This window comes from Puntigrus tetrazona, chromosome 8 (genome assembly GCF_018831695.1).
Source record: "Puntigrus tetrazona isolate hp1 chromosome 8, ASM1883169v1, whole genome shotgun sequence".
NCBI classification, from domain to species: Eukaryota; Metazoa; Chordata; class Actinopteri; order Cypriniformes; family Cyprinidae; genus Puntigrus; species Puntigrus tetrazona.
The window spans coordinates 2,778,373-2,798,372 of NC_056706.1; the positions used below are offsets into that span (position 1 = coordinate 2,778,373).

General features: G+C 39.0%; 2 protein-coding genes across 3 annotated transcripts in view; one reads left to right on the plus strand and one right to left on the minus strand.

Annotated features, from left to right (window-relative positions):
- cux2b (cut-like homeobox 2b) overlaps positions 1–20,000 on the minus strand; it is a 165,070-nt gene that overhangs the window by 127,403 nt on the left and 17,667 nt on the right. The window contains exon 1 of one of the 2 annotated variants that reach the window (XM_043247821.1): positions 13,744–14,446. The exons of the other annotated variant lie outside the window; for it this stretch is intronic. Coding sequence (XP_043103756.1) covers positions 13,744–13,806 — 63 coding nt within the window. The 5' untranslated portion in view covers positions 13,807–14,446. Of the gene's footprint in view, positions 1–13,743; positions 14,447–20,000 lie in introns of those variants that run through there. 2 annotated transcript variants of the gene reach the window in all.
- myl2b (myosin, light chain 2b, regulatory, cardiac, slow) overlaps positions 16,736–20,000 on the plus strand; it is a 7,187-nt gene continuing 3,922 nt past the window's right edge. Inside the window, exons 1-2 of the mRNA XM_043247827.1 lie at positions 16,736–16,849; positions 19,201–19,290. Coding sequence (XP_043103762.1) covers positions 16,847–16,849; positions 19,201–19,290 — 93 coding nt within the window. The 5' untranslated portion in view covers positions 16,736–16,846. The remainder of the gene's footprint in view (positions 16,850–19,200; positions 19,291–20,000) is intronic.

Here is a 20,000-nt window from a genome sequence, read left to right on the forward strand (position 1 = left end):
GATCAACTATCAGCAATCATAAATGAGAAAAAATACATTTCCTAGAAATATGATGTAGTTACGGTTTTTCGAACAGCGAATGTGTGCAAATTTGCATTTCCTTCGTCATTTAAACGGCGGCATCATATTATGTTTTCCTCGACAGTTTACAAATTTAGTTGTATTTATGGGAGCTCAGTTTTTTCTGTTTTAAATTTGACAAATGAACTGATACCGGTTTAAGTGTGGGCTGTTCACTAAGGCAAATACTAGCCCTCTCTCTCGGGTCTCACCTGTTTCAGACCTGAAATACATCAAATATGAGCCTTTATAGACACAGCTGTCTTAAAAACAGAGCTCCCGCGGGTCTATAAAAAACTTGTGTTTATATACAGCTGTTGTCAGAGAAGTCCCTATTTGCTCAAAGCGCCCCCTCGTGGCAGAGAGAGAATTTGCATTTACAGTGTGCCTATCTTATGTTCAGATTAATGCAAATATTGACCCGTGTTTTGTAAATGTGAAAGACGTTAATGTGGCTTCTAAAAATCTAAAATGTTTTGTCTAAAGATCTGCATTTTCAATTTAGTTTAAGTTTTAGTAAAATTTTGTTATATCCACTTGTCAACTTCATTATTTTATTTTTGCTTTGTTTCTAAAACTATTTAGCTATTTTTATTTTGTGTTAATATTAATAATTTTAGTGTTTGTCATTTTAGTACTTCAACTCAAACTAATTTTATTTCAGTTAATTTTATTTTTCACAATTTAGATTGCACAAATTTTAACCATTTTTATTTTCAGTGTTAGTTTTATTAATTTTAGTACTTTTAATCAAACTTGTTTTATTTCAGTTAGTTGCCAAGGCAACATCTACTATCTATATTTTATTTTCTATTTTAATTTTTTGGTTGTTTTTACTCACATTTCTAGTTAGCTTTGCTTTTATATTACTGTTAGTTCTAATAATTGTAGCACTTCAATTTCAAATTTTTTTCAATATGACTAAAATGATATTTTATTTCAGTTTGATTTCAGTTACCAAAAATGATTTTAATACTTTTAGTTCACAATAACACTCTACAAAACCTAAACTGTATCTGTAGCCTGTAGAGAGTTTACACCGAAAGCGTCAAAGCAACCTAAAATCATTCCGTTTTAATGAGACACCACCGTCTATGCAAGCGAGTTTTATTTTTAAGGCTCGCTTAAACCACATTAAACCAATCCCGGCAGGGTCTTCCAATATGCAGTGGGACAATGCTGTGACAACCAATGGGAGCACATGGTGATCATGTGATCAGCCGCCAAGGTTTAACTCCAAAAGCCAGTACGAAATCACTTTGTTGCTATTCCTACTTGACTGCAGTAGCCAAGCAGAGTCCTCCATCCATTGGATGTCCATGAGTTTCAGGACGAGAGGCCAAAGAGATCAGAGCAAGACCCCGTCCCGATGACCCTCATCTCACATTTACACCCTGTCGGCGCGGCCCGAGGGAAACGGCCAGCTCCTGCCCTCTCCAGCAAGGCCTGAAGCGGCGTTTAGCAAAACCTGCTGCTCTCGATAGGGGCACAGAGATGGAGAAGCAACGGAGAGAGAGCGAGAGGAAGAAGAGAAAGAGAGGGGGTCCCTAGAGGGCTGAACAATCAGACAATTTCAAGATCACGAAGCATTAAACCAATCCCGGCAGGGTACACTAATTAAACAGCCGGGCCCAGCACCGCCAACCAATCCCCACAGAGCAATTAAATCCATCCCCTCTAAAACACTGTGGAACCTGTCTGGGGAAAACCACAGAGAGAAAGCGAGAAGAAAAAAAAAAACATAAAATTCATCTGGAGAGAGTGAGAGAGGGGGGAATGCAGTAAGCTACTAACAAGGGGAATTGAACGGGAACGATTCAATTCGACGCTTTGTTCTAACCGTCTTTATTTTTTTTTAATTACTACAGTCAAAACCGCCCGAAAAATGCTTTCCTGAAGACCACCGTTGTCATCCAAAAAGCATGACCCCACCGTTAATTCATATTAAAGAGTTCAGGAAGCTCTTCCAGACTCGAAGAACAGCCGCCTGGAGCTCCTTAATAAACCAGCGGAGATGATCACAGTGTCATCGAGCACAATCTATTCGCCGGAGCACTGATCAAAATCATTCCGGGATGAAAAACGACTCCATCATCCGTCAAAGAGCTCCTGGGCGACTCCGGATAACTTCCCAAATCCAAATTGCATTGGAAAAGCGCGCGTAATAACGTCACTATCATCAAAGATCGCATTTGTAATCCATATCAACTTCCCGTTTCTCGCAATACGCTTCACGAAACATGCTTGCAACTCTAAAGCAGGGGTAGAACGACGCCGCAAAATGCCATCTTTGGTTTAACTTGCCTTCGTATGTGACTTGAAGCGGTACAGCTAATTAAATAATCAAAAAGCAACGCGAAAAAGGAAAGCGAGGATCTCTAGGAGCAGTTTGAATGCGTGTGGCCCTGTGTGCCTGTATCTAAACTGCCCTTTGGCGTGTCGAGGCGTCCCACTGGTTCCAGTCAGAGCTGATTTTCTCTGTTTCTCTCTGAAGCTGTTATGTAAACACTAGAAATGACAATTCAAAAAAGGCGACAGACTACGGATAAACAGCATTTAGTTTTGCTTAGCAGGGAAGCGCACGCATTACATGCAAATTTAATGCACGCCACTACATGCCACCAAACACGCAAGAAATGTGATTTTGTTTATGCAAGCCTTACACAACAACGACACTGCGCTTTGATTCATGCCAAGATACCACTGACACGAAATTTTTAAATGTTTATGAAAGTAGTGTCTTCTGCTCACCGAGCCTGCATTCATATGATCAAAAATCACTATTTTAATTTGAATATACGTTAAAATAAATTTTTTGCATCATTACTCCAGTCTTCATCGTCTCTCACTGGAAGATGCTGATTTGCTGATCATTACTTATTGGTTTCGATGTTGAACTTGAAAACTGCTTGATATTTTTCTGCAATCCGTGATTCGTTTGAAACAGTATTCTTCCGTAACATCATGAATTTAATGTGACTTTTGGTCAGTTTAACGCGTCCTGTGTTACTTGCAGATTATTACCGAGTGATTTTTTTTCTGTGCAATAGCAAGGATTTCCTTACCAAATACTAGTGTTTTTTACAGCTGTCATTTTCTGCATGATCCAGTGATTTTTAGTTTTACTTCACTGGATGGGAAAAAAGAAAAACACATTACACGTGCAGCCGCTCGCACACAAACACGCACACACACACACACACACACACAATCGTGGGGTCTCCTTTATCCCTGAAGGGCAGAATGGACAATAGAGAGCTGAATTATGGTGACTGAAGAACTGGCTGATATAAAAGAGGCACAGAGAGAGCAGGAGAAGAAGAATGGAGGGGATTCAATAAGGCCTCTGTAAAATGAACAAGAAAGGCCGGTGCTCAATACATCTGCCATCAGACAGTCAAAACAAATAAAGAGGGCCGCCGTACAGGTACACAGCTCAATATGGCCTCACTCGCTCGGCTTCGGCTGCCAGCGGGGAGAAGACACAGCTATATACTCCAACAGATGAGCCATTATCTCTCTCTCTCTCTCTCTCTCGCTCACGATCAGGTTTATGGGGCAGCTATCGGGTTTAGACGGTCGTGGAGAGCTAGGCCTTTACCTCGCTGGTGCGCTAGACTAATGTCTCCCCGAAGTTTTGTTAAAACCTCATTATTTACTGAAGTGCCGAGACCATCACCGTTCCCGAGAGTGCGAGCGCGCCGGGTATTAATATGAAAATGCAGAGATTCATTGCCATGAGGAACTATCAGACTCCAGCATGGATCGATGGGGAAAAAATTGAGGATCTGTGCTTTTGGGACGTCGTTAAGGATTTAGAGGAGGAACCGGCTTAAACAGGAAGTGTCTGTCATGGTTTAGCTCTCTGCGTGTGCGGGGGGTGGGGGTGGACGGGGGGCACCTTAAACACACGCGTGAGGGTCAGCAGTGTGATCCGTCAATGCAAATCTCCTTATGTGTGGTGCTTATGACTAATTCATGCAGCTTCTAGTGATTCCGGCCAATCCGCATGTGAATCGTTCGGGTGAACTGAATCGTCTTATGGTTCAGTTGAACTGATTCGCAAAACATGCTGACAGTGCTTCCCGCAGGATTTTTGTGATACTTTTGGCAGCAGGTAGCGTCACATATTTGCATATTCATGACGTCATTGCGTCAATTTTGCGTTCAGGTGATTTTTGTCACTTCAGATCTGTTCTACTCCATGAACGGTCACTTACTGTAATAAGACGAGCGGTATGAAACGTGTAGGGTGAAGGGAGATTTGCCACTTGTTAATTGATCGAGGATGGTTTCATTATCTCGGGCTGATAAAAACTAGTGAAAGAGGATAATAAAAATAAAAATAAAAATGTGTCACCAAATATACTTGGGCAAATATACCTGAGCGGCCCACCCAGGTCTGAAGCACTGCATACCGAACTTTATTAGTTAGGGTTAGAGGGTTTGAAAATAACAACAACAACAACAACAACAACATTACTAAGACTTTAAAATATATATATATAACAAGAATATAAAACATATATATATAACAAGAATAATCTGAAGTTTTTTCTACAGAATTAAAATGTCACACAGGAATGAGTATTCAAAATATTCAACGAATCAGGTCCAAATTAATTTTTAAATAGAATCAACTGTAACTTATAACCTATATTTTAACTTATAACCTGTTTTGGTTATAAACAAAAAAACAAATCAACAAATATACAGATTTAATTATCAAGTTTACGACAAAAAAAAAAGAAAAAAAAAAGTAAAACATCACACAAGTGTGAACGATTTTTAGCTTCAAATTTAAAAAAAAAAAAAAGAATCAGTGCTTTGGATGATTCTTTTGAAATGATTCGGCTGAAGTTTTCAATTTTTTTAATTGGGTTAATAGTTTTGAAAATACTGTTAACAGCAACAACACTGAGAATATTATGAACAATATTGTGTTTTATCTCTTTTTTAATGTTTGGACAAATGAACAATATAATATGCAAAACTTAAAACCTAAAAAAAAAAATCACACAAACAACCATAAATACACAGAAATGATCAGCAATTTTTCAACAAAAAAAAAAAAAAAAAAAAAAAAAAAAGAAATGTCAAGCAGTACAGGTTTCCTTTAATTCCTTTCCTTTAAGAATCATTCTTTGAATAGACTAAACTGATTCGTTCAAATGATTCAGCTGAACCAATGTGCAAAATATGCTTTTTGGGATTATTATGTACAATATTAGGTTTTTAAACTTTTTTCATGTTTGAAACAATGAACTGTAGAATGTGTCATAACTTAAATCTTAAACTAACAAACAACTTTAAACAATCAGCGATTTTAACCCAAAAATGAAAAATACATTGATTCCTTTAATACTCAAAAGAATCAGTGGATTGTTTTTTAAGCTTGTTCACGGAGACAAAAATGAATCGGACTGAATAAAAAGTGCAAAAATCCACGATTTTAGGCCGTCTTGGGTCACTGCCAAGGCATTGCCATGTATTTACTAATGTATTGTAGGGTAGTTGCTAGTCAGTTTCTTACTGCTCCAAGTGAAAGATCAAACAGACGGCCATTGCTAATAACTTCACTGTAACACACATAGCGTTAGCAGGTCCCCGGCTTTGTGTGGTTTAAGAAATAAGCCACCAACGTAGCAAAAAAGTGCACCGCTCCATCAAAGCACATGCACGGAGGGTTAATCCAGGAACAGTAGAGGTGAATGGGGGAAAATAAGTGTGGACAGGTATGAAAATCGAGCCCTAGGAGGGTCACAGCGATTAAGAGGCTGTTTTATGACAGACCGACTCTCTCGCTCAGTGAATAGGCGCCCGGCGCCGAGCAAAAACCGGTTTATCATTCCTCTCCGCGTGCTGAAGTATCCGCTTTGAAGTCTCGAGCGCTAATTCTACAGAGGAAGGTTAAACTGCTTAAATCTTGAGTCAGTTTCACTTCTCCTCTAATGTTGTCGGCTGAGCGGGAGGGGAACGTGACTCTGGGATCTTCACAACTCAATTTGCAGACACCGTAAAAGCCTTTTCTCGACGCTTTTCTCTCCTCTTTGTTTCCTCCGACGAAGCTCCGCACAGAGAGATGGAATTTCCATTCTGCCAGCCTGATGGATAAGAGATTGTTCTAGGCAGCTCTTTTTTTTGTGAAGGGTGAGACATTAGGGTGCACACTTATGGAAATGTTTGTTTCTCAGCACAGACGGAAGCTCTCGGTGGCGAATATGAGTTTATAATTGCCTAATTCGACACAGATTAGCTTTTTAAAACAATCTAATGATGGTCAGCGCAAACACCCGCGCATAAGAGTCGATTTCATTACGAGCCTAACGGCCTCATACGCGCACGAGCACTGCTCCTCATAATTAAAATGCGTCTAGAGACCAAATTGTAAGCAAAACTTCACCAAAAAAAAAAAAGTTTTAAAAATGTAGAAGCTGGCAGATAGCGTCTTAAGACATGAAAATGTTGATTGCGAAGTCGGGTGACCAAAATTAAATGCAAATTCAACGTCAATGTTTATCTGATGTCCAATACCGACGTCAGCTGACATTGAAATGTTGTTGTTTTTAGGTTGTGTAACCAAAATCCAGTGTTAAGTCAAGGTCAAATACCGACGTCCTGTGCCTGCTGGGTTGCATCGTTTTTTTTAAACAACCAAAGAATAACTAATAAATCAGTGCTGAACTTATGTACGTAAAAGTACTAGCAGATCCTCTAACAAAAAGTAATTTAATGTGGATTTTACAATGGATGTTACAATGTTTACTGCATCATTTTGAAGCACAAATGAACAGGTTCTTTTCTGTAGAACCAAGCAATCGTTTACATGTCATAGACTTGAAGCGCAAGTCAGCTTGTTCTCATCTAAAGAACCAATTAAACATTCATAAATCAGTCCAGAACTTATCATTTACTTCGAAGATCTGCTAACAGTGATGAAGAGTTCGATGCATCTTCAATGTGGATTAATGTGGAACTGCGACTCTAATCTGTGGACAAACTGTCACAAAAATGGCTAAACAACTACAATATTATGAAGCACAATTGAGCTCTCATAAAAAAAATAAATAAATCAATCAATCAAACATTCACAAATCAATCCTGAATGTACAACATAAATAATAGGCCTACTGCTTTTGAAAAATAGCATATCTTCTAACGACAGTGAAGAGTAACTTGATGCATCTTATTGTGGTTTAATATGCGTTGTGACTAAACTATAGGCGAAACATCACAAAAAAGTTAGAACTTTCAAGAGTTTAACGCACCTAGCTGTGGACTCCAATGCTTTAGGACTCCAAATTGTGGGCAAAATTGTTTTTTTAAACTATTTAAAATCTGTTACAATTTTCTTGTAATGTTACAAAGCATAAATAATCCGGTTCCCGTCTAAAGAATCAATCAAACATCCACAAATCAGTCCTGAAACTGTATGCGACACTAGCACATCCTCCTACAAAAGCCAAGAGTAACTTTAAAGAGTTCGATGCATCCTGCTGTAGATCTACATGGGAATAAACAGCAGGGTTTCTGGACGAGCAGCAATTCTATTATTTAATTCATGTATACAGTGTCTATTAAACCATCATATTTGATTGTCATGCATTAGAGCAGCATAAACTGTCTGTAGTTCTGTTGTGCTACCGGTTAGTAAACGGTGCTGAGGTTTCCTCTCAACAACAGCGTTTTATCCCTGCAAATCCGAGCGCCTTGCAGAATATCTCTAGATCCAGCGCATTTGACAGCAACAATAACAGCAATAAACACAGATCCCCCTCCACCGTGAATGAATTCGGAGTTGAAATGAGTCTTTTTCACGGCCAATTGGAGCTGGTTGGGGAAAAGCTCTGAGCAAACTGCAGCACAAAGAGGCCACACACGCACAGAGGAGTGATGGCACTGTTTGACGATATTACAGTCACGTTTTGTGGTGTAAAGATGTCATGCAAACACCTGAGTCATGCAAAACGTGGTCCCTGAGAAACTGCAAAGACAACCAAAAGACTGACAGTACGCTACAGCCCAAGACTTACAGATGAAGCGTGTTTTTTTTGCACCACAATGGACACTTTTCACATTTTTGAGGGTTTTCATAAGCACCAAGTATTCAAAGTTGAGTTCACTTCTGTTGTGAATGGAAACCACGGCAAACATAATATTGGCTTCGGTAGCAAACTATATAACACTAGCATACTACAATAGCATTTCTTTGACTTTCTAATAGAGAACGTGTTGAATTGCATTAGAAACACTAATTTAATGGCAAATGCAATAACACACAAAATAAAAGTACACATTTTAAATACACAGTTACATTTATAAGATGAAAATGTAAGTTTGCTAGGTTTACAATTTCAAAAACTGCTAAAACACATAAAAGTCATGGTTTCTAAACAGGTTTCCTAAACATCTGCCATTGAACATGTCATGATCTATTTTGCATGAAAAAAGAGATAAGCTGAGTTCTTTAGCCTACGGATATTTCATGAGAGGAAAAATTATCTACGCATATATATGAATGCAAACTTGGGTAGCTTGATTTCAAGCTTTGCTGAATTAAGTAAAACACGCACTGCATGTGCAACATTAAAGCATGAGCATAAAGATGCTTTTTCACTCTGCTAAACTATTGCTTAAAAAAAAAAAAACACAAAACAGAACTATGCAGTTGAAATGCATTGGAGAAGCATTTTGTGTGCGTACAAATAGCTGTAGATTCTGCACGTTAAACTGGGACAGGAAAAAGTTTTTAAAAAAAAAAACAACAAATGACAGGAAAGACGAGCTAGAACGCAAATATACAAAAATAAACAGCCTCATAGTTTGATTTATGTGTTGTAATATAAAAATGTAAAAGCACCAACTGCATATTTCATCAGCTTTCATATTGGTCACCGGCGCTCTGCACAGTCTGGGACAAAAGAGGACAGTCTGTTTGCACAGGGATCTTGTTAGCCTGCTCCCTATTGGTCAGATCTGTCCTAAAAGAGACTAGCGGGGACCTTTTGGCCTGTCCTTTCCACGAGCGCCCACGGAAATGCCATCTGGCTGGTGTGAATTATTACCACGGCAACGGCCATGTGACCTGAGACCAGTGGAAACCAAGGTCACCAAAACCTGTAGCCCGTCTATTTCTGTGTCATCTCTTTTATGAGGTTAGAAGAACCCGGCGTCCGTTCTTACGAGGACGTGTCCTATCGCTTAGGAAACCGATTAAATGAGGAACATCATTCGGTGTTGTCCTCATCTTCACAAGTCTCAAACAAGGTCATCATCATTTACAAAAGATACCAGCAGTCTCACATTTTTTAAGTAGCAAACAAAGAGCTGGCAAAAACTTAAACTTTTTAAAATATTTGTGTTTTTAATGTAGTATTCAATCATTTTAATAACATATGTTATTATTGATTGTTATTATTACTTAATTACCATTTGAGTAACATAAGGTTCCATTTGTTAAAATTAGTGGCCTACATCATTTAACACAAACTATCAATGAAAAATATTTCTGAAGCGCTTGATTATCGTTTAAAAAATTAACCACTGTATATATTAATGCTATTCAACAGAACTAAGATAAAACCGTTGTATTTGTATTTACATTGTAACAAATGTATTGCTCACTGATAATGTTTGTTGATGCATTAAATATAGCTAACAAGTAAAACCTTACTGTAAAGAGCTACCACAATTTCTCATATTACCACATGCACAATGCTCATTTTTCCATTTTAGCGTGAGAATATTACCACAGACCACAAAAAAACCCCAAAACTTATCGCTGTGTCTCGTATAAAGACAGGAGGATGTCAAATATTCCCTCTCATGAAGAATTCCCAATGAGACCAGAACACAAGGCTCGCTCATGAGGGAATTTCACCGAAACACCTCTGAGGATTAATGGCAATACAGGAACTGCTGTATGAAATGATGTAATTTGAGAGCAACCAAAGCGACAGCCATAAGCCACAGACCCCAGCGAAAACATCATCTGACACGGCCAGATGCTCCGCTACAGACCAACACAGACAAAGAGGGTCATAAATCAACTGTCAGCCACAGACACCCCCCCTCTCCTGAACTTATTCGTCCGCTGGTCAATACAAGCAGTGGAGCTCCGTTCAGGGGGGTCTGGGGTTAGACGAATAAAAACCATCTTCCAGGAAGAAGCGCTTGAACTCAAACCTTTAATGCGCCTGAAGTTTTAGACACATTGAAAGGCGCTGCGTGCAAGATGCTCTGAATATTTTCCGTCTTTTCTTTTTCACCCGTCTCAATATATGGATCTCGCTGGAGTCCAAGTTCAAGAGTGGGTGAGGGGCCCTCGGGGGACGCTGTGGACACGACGTCCCGCAGGGGCCACATGGGAGAATAACAAAGACCATCACAGCGTGCAGTAAACAGCGTCGGACTAGATCCAGAAATGAGTTAACAGCGATGTCTCCTAACAGCTTCATACGCATCTATGTGCATTTTATGACCCAACAATCAATGCATTTTGAAGAGCATTAAGCTACCAACGCAATCTGGAAAATAGAAAATAACCATCTGAAATGGGAAAAATGGCTGATGCTGAATGACATACATTCACTAAAAAAAAATTTATTAAAAGTTAACATGTACAAAACATGCATGTGCAACTCTCAAGACTACAGAGTTGACGTGAGATGACAGTGCTTCTGCTCAATTCATATTTACAGTTTTCTTCAGTCGTAACATGAGGAAGAATAACTTTCAGGTGTGTATTTTGTGAGCAAACGGCTCCATGCGTAACATATGCATTCGGTTGCAAGTCATAAAATGCACATTTAGTTTTAAAACAATCAGTGCAATCTGCAAAACGCAAAAGAACCATATGAAACAAGAAATAATAGCTAATGCAGTTTACAAATAAAATTGAAGCACGGATGTGCACCAGACAACAACAAATGCAACTTAAATGTCTTAAATGTAAGCTAAGAATATTTTCTCTGAATTTTATATTCATATCTTTGCTTCTATTCATACTCCGTTGCAACATGAGGTAAAATAACGTGCAATTGTGAGCAAACAGCTTGACCTGTCTTGAAACCATTTAATCAACGCATTTTTAAGCGTTTTAAACACAATCAATGCAATCTGAAAAATGCATTCATACGCAATGGGACAAATGACTAATGCAACTCTTATACAGCAAATATTTTCACATAAAACTACTTAAAACGGTGTACATTAGGATCGTGTAAACATTTTTGCTCTCTCGCATGCATCAGGTCTCAATAAATAGCTTCTACAGACTGAAAATCACGTACTGGATTCGAAATTGGCCACAAAAGGTTCAATAACACAATATTCTTTAGCTTCCACCCACACGCGAGCGCTTTTTGAGATGAAAGATGCTGTGGAAGCACTCGGCGGCTGCATTCACGTCGCATTAAATATGACTTGAACTGTCACAGGCTGCAGGTGAGCACATCAATAACCTGAACCAGGTGTGACCTACACTAACTCCAGAAACAAAGAAAAACTCTGATGTGCAAATGCGTGTGATTCATATATCAAGCCCAGCAGATTCATGGGAAATAACACAGCACTGTGCGCTCACCGCTGGTGCGGCTTTTTATGATGACAGATGGATTTTGACTGTTTAACTCAAAGCTGATTAAACAACGTCAATGAAAAGAGCTGTCATTCAACCACTTGCTCAGTACTTAAAACAAAAAGGATCAACTAACTCAGAAAACCTCTTTGTCCTCCTGTCCTCTTCAGGCCACCGTACGCAGTGTCAGGGACCTGACTCCTCCCCGTACAAATGTTCAATATTCAGATTAGCAATCGATCGATGTGTTTGTCAATGACTAATTCTTACTCTTTAACGTTTAATCTCCTCGGTCCGGCTACTCTTATGAAAAGGGTTTTTTTGGTTTATCAGCCTAACAGAAATATTCAGAGCACAGTCCAGACAATAACCATCTGATATTTGTCCAGATGAGCTCTCCACGAAAACATGTTTGCTCTCCCTGTCCATGAACAGGTTCTGGGTTTGGATAACCTCAGTATGGACGTTGCCGTCTGTCTGTGTTCAGAACGAACCAAAAACATGAGAGAGACCCTCCAACAACAACCTACACAAGGAGCTGTTCTTTGGAAAGGCTTGAATAACAATCGGCCACACACACACACGCACGCAGACAGATCTGATTCCTCTCCGGCTTGGCTTGGCATGCTCTTGTCATTTCTTATGTTACAGAACATCAATCATAGGGCTGAGTCTGTGCCCTTGCGCTGGCCGAGGCTGATTTACAAACATTAGCAGGGAATGCAATTACACAGTCCGAGAAGCGAGAACAGTCAGCGAGCGTTCTGGGTTTGACGCGTTGCAAGCGGTGTGGATGGAGCGTACACACCACAGAACGAAAGCGGAGCGTGTTTAAATACAACAGGCTGATCCAGAGTAGCTATTGTGATCGGCAACACTGGACAATACCAACAATAGCAAATGGGTCGATGATTTTTATTTATTTTTTAAATATTCAAAAATCTCTTCTATGCGTGTGTATATACATACAACTATATATAACTGCTACAGAATAATAGAACGCCAAAAATATGTATAATGTAACACTTTTACACCACGTGATTACACTAATAAAATGCATTTTAAAAACGTAGAATATGGTGTTTCAATAAAAATTAAAAAAAAAGTTTACGAAAACAGCAAAAATGCAAAGACTGCATTTTTGAAAGCGTGACCCATATGCCTGAAACTAGATTTCTTTTTCCTTTACGCATATTGGACATCCATTTTTGACATTGAACCTGACATCGTTTACAGCCAAAGCATCATAATACCCACACCAACATCATCAGCAAGGATGCATTTTGATCTTTAAACAGAGTCGATGATAAATTTACATCTTAAGTCGATGTCAAGCTGCAGTGATTGAAAATAAAGCGCGTTTTCCTGTTCTTAATGAGTTACAACGCGCACAGCTCAATAAGACTACACGCGAGGCATAACGTTAACACACGAGCACATTCAAGTACGCATGCATTAACCCGACATTTAATAACACGAACTTAGTTAAGCACTATTAATGTGTCGCAATTGATCGAGACGCCAATAATAAATACGCAAACTTTCCTAAACAGAAACTCCGACGGTGCCACGATCATTACGCTCCGCGTCGTAATTACCGAAGCACACTAATAAAGTCAAAACGCGAGAGGTTGATAAACCCATTCAACGTCAAAGGTGTAAAATACACGAGTTGTTTGTTTCATAAAGTCTGAAGTGAATCACAAACCGGCACTTTACGGAACGAGCCACGCGCCCGCGCGTCACAGTTCCGTCTTTCTATTAGAATAAAACACATTAGGCTGATAAAAAGTTAAAGTCCACAACTCGGAAAGGCATTAAAAGTTTCCGTTTCCAGCAGAGCTCGCGAACGAAGCGTTAAAACGAGCTTAAACGCGCCGGTAAAGCGCGTTAGTGTGCGCGAGGCTGCCGCCGCTGCTCTCGCGCGCTCCTGATCAATGATTGAACCGAACAAAAGGCAGAAGAGGATCAATTACTAATAACTATCAATGCAACGCCACCATCCCGTCCCTCTAAAGTCGCCGAAAGAGAAAACGCGTGAAATGCAAGGTGCATTATCGCCTATAGGATCGCGTCGTGTAAAAAAGGTGAGAAATAAGACCAACCTGAAGCCGCCGGAGATCAAATTTCTTCCAATATTGAAACATCGATCCCACATCGGCGGCCATCTTGAGCACAATATTCAAGAGCGGCTACAATAAATATATGGGCTGGATTCCCCCCGTTAAACAGCGTTGACGATTACACTCCACATGGAAAAAAAATGTTAGGAAAATAACAGTTGTGGGAAAACTAGACGGGACGCGCAGCGCGCCACAGCCAGCGGATGCGATATGAAGAGAATATAGATGCATATAGATGCATTAGTGCTGCTCCCGGGATTGCACTTGATTTTGGGTTTGGTAAAGTTATCAATACTGACGTAACGGGTTGATCAATAACGTCTGGGAAGTGGAAGGAGAACAACGAGCAACCAATGCGCATCGCCAGATGTTTGATGCGTAAAGCGGCGAAATCGTTACATATCATTAATGAGCCCCACATAATGAGATTTGCAACTTTAGGTCAATAATGCGTAATGCGTGCCATAAACGCAGCGAAAGAGTCGCGCGGAATGGGTGAAAGCCTCGGCGTTTGAAGTGAAAAGAGCGAATGTGCGTTTTGATAGTGATAAAACAGCGCTAATGCCTGTTAAAACTCTTACTGGGCTTTCGGAAGAAATGTGCATTTTGCGTCACGAGCAAAACAAGTTAAACGTGCTGAAACGCACAGCGCACGAAAAGTGCGAGTTTCGACCGTGCACGTGCAGTTAAACGACGCGATGCGTGCGATCGCTATTAAAACGCCACTTGTTTAGCCACAGCAATCAGAGGATGCGGGTGCGAGGAGATGCATCTTTTGCTCCGTGTCTTAATGCGGCTGGGTAAAAAAGTCGGTGCGTTCTAAGTAAAAAAAAATGCATGAATGTTATTGAGGGGATTGCGCGATCAATGCACGATTTGAAATTCTGAATGGACAGTCGCGTTCAAACGTTAACACGCGCTCCCTCTTGTGGAACAGGACGTTTCTACCGGACTGATCCGGGCGGCCCTTACAACGAGCAACGTGGTCTGGCTTTAGCGGCTTTAAACACAGCACACACTCTCCACACGACACCTTTATCGTTATAATAGTGGTGTAAGGTAAAGATGACCATACAGACCCTTAATACAACGCATGGCAGCATCCTGGCCTTTCCCTGCGAGGAAGCTTCATTAGCACACTGTGCCTCGCCACTAGCTGCGGCTCTTTTCAGAGAATTTTAACAGAGCCAACCATTTGGTAAACTATATTCAGGCGATTACAAAAAGTCTGTGGATTTATTTTCATCTTGGGGAAAAAGCAGTTTGACTTGCGTATCCGAAATGCTCCGGATTACTGATATCAGTATAATAATGTCTGGAAATGAAAGCGTTTAAGAGGTTAACTGCTCCGGTGGCTTGTGGACTGCCAGCAATTACTAAGTGAGCACATCTGTCATTCTCCTCTTCGCTATTAAAACCAAACGCAAGTCTATTTTTAAGTAGAAATGTATTTGCACTTTGTAAGCCACCTACGGGGAATATAAAAGGTGCTTATTAAAAGTTTCTGTTTTATTGCTTTTTATTTATTGCTTCAGGGGGGGAAAAAAACAGCATCGGTCTTATAAGAAAGGAATAATATATCTTGTTTTGATACGGCTCAGTGTTAAATTTGAAATTTAAATCAGTTCTGATACACAAGCCTGATGCAGCATCACTTATTACTTTTGTTCAAATCTAAATATGCGGATATTTTCAGGGTGCAAAAACCAGTGGGAGATTTTTTTCAACCGACCTCTGTGGGCAGCAGTGCAAGCTGCGAGATGGTTTCGAAAGGTTTTACGTCGAAAAGTGTACCGTAATGTTCGAGCTTTAAAAAAGGCACTACTAACAACGCGGAACGAAGATGAAAACCGAACACGAAAAGATGTGATGCAGCTGTTAGGAACTCGTCAGATTGAACGCAGTGGCCTAGATACACGTGAATGTTTGACTACGCTCGGCAACATCGACGCGAGCTGCTGAACTCTGATATATCGATCGACTCCTGAGCGCGAAAGGCCTTGAAGCAGAAGCTTGTTGAGACTGCCACCAGGTGGCCGGAGAGAGCTGGCGTGAGAGTTTGCGTCTCGTGATCGGACGCTACAGGTGAACGCTATTCCGCTAGATGCACGCTTGACCTGGAACCTTCACAGAAAACATTCATTAAAGCAATGCTAGTCGTAACTGACCGCATGATCATCTTCGGAAGGGTAAACCGTCTTTCCTGATGTCAACTCGTGACAAATTGCCCCTATAGGTGTAGTAGTATAATCTAATTTTAGCGCACACTGCAGGGTTTGAGTGCGAGAGGTCAAGCAGAGGTCACATTCCTCCCTCCTGATAACATCGACTGGACTGCATCCTTTCATGTTTTAAGACTCACTACGTTACATTCTGTAGAGTTATTATAGTTCGAGCTGATTTTTAGAACGGTTATTACACTCTATAAAATTTAAAGCGGTATTATATGTAACTACTGTAAAACTAAAACCGGTAAAAAACGTCATTTTCATTCGGTTGAACCATGGAAATAATTACAACTGAAATAAAAATTAATAAAGCTATAGTCATTTTTTTTAAGTACTAAAACAATAATATAGCAAAGTAAAAATATAAATTCTAAAAATAGTATCTCATAGCGTACTAAAATAACACTGCAGGTTCCTCTGTGAACTTGAGGAGATCCTCCAACACTTTAAAAACTACAAAAATGATGAATGAAGGTGAAGGTAGTGAACTAACCATGTCTGAAGATCCAAAACCTGAGCTTATAACCCCACTAAATATCACATAATGAACCTACAAAGATTAATAGAAATGAATGGCGCTGTCAATCACATGTTCTAGGTTTAGGAAAGTTCTAGCTGAATTCCAACAACTGTCATCTGTTCTGAGTTGAAGCCCTCTGGCTCCTGTATTAAAGCCCTTTAATCGGGATTCTTATAATAACTTATGAAGTCGACAATTGGCTACCTGGTTAAGCTCATGAGGATGTATTTATAGACAGTCCGAGGTGGGGAATGGGGATATATATATATAAAAATCCGCATTTCCACCCCGTCTGAAATCACTCGTGCTTTGTCTCCTGAATTCAAGGGTTACGATTATGGTGAGTTTGCTTTGTTACACCTTTATTTGTTCGTTTACTCTGCCTTTGATTATCAGCGGACATTTAACTCAATATTCTCTTGATGCGTCCGAACGAAGATCAAAAAAAAAAACGAAACAATGAGTTGATTTCATTTCTGTCTGTGTTTGAATCTGAAGTTTAAGTCTGCTTCATCAGAGTCACTTACATCTGTCTGACTCATCCGGAGCCTCTGATGTTTTATTCATTTCACTTTCAACAAATAAATACAAGTAAATTGTTTCTGTTCTCAAAGATAGATACAAACATTTTCATTAGCCAAAAATCGAAAAAGGAGACAAGTGACTCATCTTTTTTATCGTTTTATTAACGTTTCAACTGTTTCTCCTAGAGAGTACTGAGAGCATATGAAAACTTCACTCTCTTTTTCTTTTTTTTATGAGAAAGACCCAAGTAACGTTAATTTTTAGAAGAAATATCTTTACATTGCTATCACATAAATATATAATATATATATATATATATATATATATATATATATATATATATATATTATACTAATTATACTAATACATTATATATATAATTATATTATTTATATATATATATATATATATATATATATTTATATATATATATATATATATATATAATTATATTATTTATATATATATATATATATATATATTTATATATATATATATATATATATATATAATTATATTATTTATATATATATATATATAAAATAATTGTAACTTTCAGAATGAAGATTGTTTTTTTCTCTTATTATTTGTGTTAAGTTTCTTTTTTTTTTGTCAACTACAGCCATATATAAAAATAAAACAAGACAGATATAAAATGGATACAGAAAAGACAAATTGAATCAGAAACGAGTCAAATCATAAAACGAGTAAAAACCATATTGAAATGAGCTGAGCTCCCATCCACGTTGTTAATTTCATACTCTCATTACTGTACGTCAACAGAATTTTTGAGGCGCAGTTTAAGTTGATCCATAAAGAAGAATTCCCTCGAGTTATGCTCCTTTGAGCAATAGCATTTTCCCCTGGGTTAATTTATGCCGTTTATTAAAAAAAACCCTTTGAAAATGCTCAGCATATTTGGCGGTTGAGCTCGGGCCTCGTCTGCAGCACAACTGTTGAGATGTAATCCAGACAGAAGGCAGACGAGCAGCTGTCGAGCTGCGATGTCATCGGGCAGAAACGCATCTTGCTATGTTTTCCCAATTCTGTGGCAGGAATGTAAATAGTAGCGATTAATCCCCGTCTTGGTGGGATTACCTATCAACAGGCTCAGAGATGAGGCTGTCAACAGCCAGCGCCAGTGTAATCCCACATCTGATCCACTGGCTGAGTTCTCGCTCTCCCAGCTAATTATACATCCTGCAGGGCACCCAACATCCACTCTCACACACTCGACTACACCTACGACTCCCATCACAATCGGCTCCAAGGAATAAGATAGCAGGAATTCGATGACAAATATTCGTATTTGTGGGTAGCGCGCTTTGAGACGATGTTAGGAGTCGTCGTCGTCGTGTGAGATTTATGGGGCCTTTTTCGCACTGGACTTCAGCGAAACTTTACATTTTATTCAAAAACAAAGCTTGGCGTCTGTAGATGCATTTGTTTAGTTAAAAAAACGTTACAGGAAAAACAGTAATATTACAGTAAAAAAAAAAAACAGTAAAATTGTGAAATATTTTATTTATTTGAACATATTTTAAAATGTAATTAACTCCTGTTATTTTTAGCATCATTACTCCAGTCTTCAGTGTCACGTGATCCTTCAGAAACCATTCAAGAAACGTTTATTACTATAATCAATGTTAAAAACAATTGTGCTGCTTTTTGGGGTTTTTTTACGGAAACCACAATTTTATTTAGTATTCTTTAAAGAATAGAAAGTTGAAAAGTTATATATATATATATATATATATATATATATATATATATATATATATATATATATATATATATATATATATATATATAATGTATTAGTATAATTAGTATAATATATATATATTATATTTATGTGATAGCAATGTAAAGATATTTCTTCTAAAAATATAAAATTGCAATAGTTTGCGACATTACAAACGTCTTTACTTTAGATCAACTTAAAGCATCTCAACTGGAAAAAAAAACATAATGACTTTGTGTATTTATAATGTATTTTCTAGTAAAAGAGGTCATATTTCCGGCCAAAAAGGAAAGATGTTTCGCAGGGTTTCTGACGCACGTTAATCTCCTCTTCGGAGAAAGATTGCAAAACTGCACTAACGTTGGAATAAAGTGCCAAAGCGTACTTCTGTTTAGCGAGGCACATGTGATTATTCTGCGCAGGCACCCAAAAAGGCAAAGAAGCGGGCAGAAGGAGCCAATTCAAACGTCTTCTCCATGTTTGAACAAACACAGATCCAGGAGTTCAAAGAGGTACAAACCGAGCGCTCGTTTGACTCTAATTGCTATGACAATTGTCTTTATCGTGACTCTTTCACTGCGATATCGAGCATCTACAGCGAGATTCCCGTACGCGACTTCAATATGTCAGCGTTCATCATCTCTAGTGAATAATTCAGAACGTGTCAGTAACGATTAGCACAGCGGAGTGATTTACACCCTGAACACACACTCGCTCGCACACACTCCAACCTGCTGTCAGGGCCCTGAAATTTGCGTGGAAAATGCAGCAGGACAGACGTTCTCTCTGGTCTCAAAGCGGCTGTGAAAAGATCACGACAAACAGGATAAGCGTGACGCTGATCCGAGATGGCAGTGATGAGAACGTGCAGACAAATGCTAGCCGTCTTACTCTCTCGCTCTTTCGGTCTGTCTCTCACCGAGCACAAACAAACACAAAGACGCCAAGTAAAGCGGAATTACAGGAACTATAAATACACGGCCGAGGGAGTTTTGCTAAACAAGATACACTAAAAAAGCAGCATGACAGAGAGGTCTGACCGTTAGTTCAAGAATGAATTTGCGATTTTTTTTCATTGCACTTAGTTATTTTTCTGCAGAGCAGGAATGGAGAATTTTTGCTAAAAACATAAATTTAACTTGAAATATAATTGTCAAGTCACAGGGCCTGCTGTTTTTATATTTCAAGGCTCCTGCAGTCAAACGATAGCTTTGTGTACGTC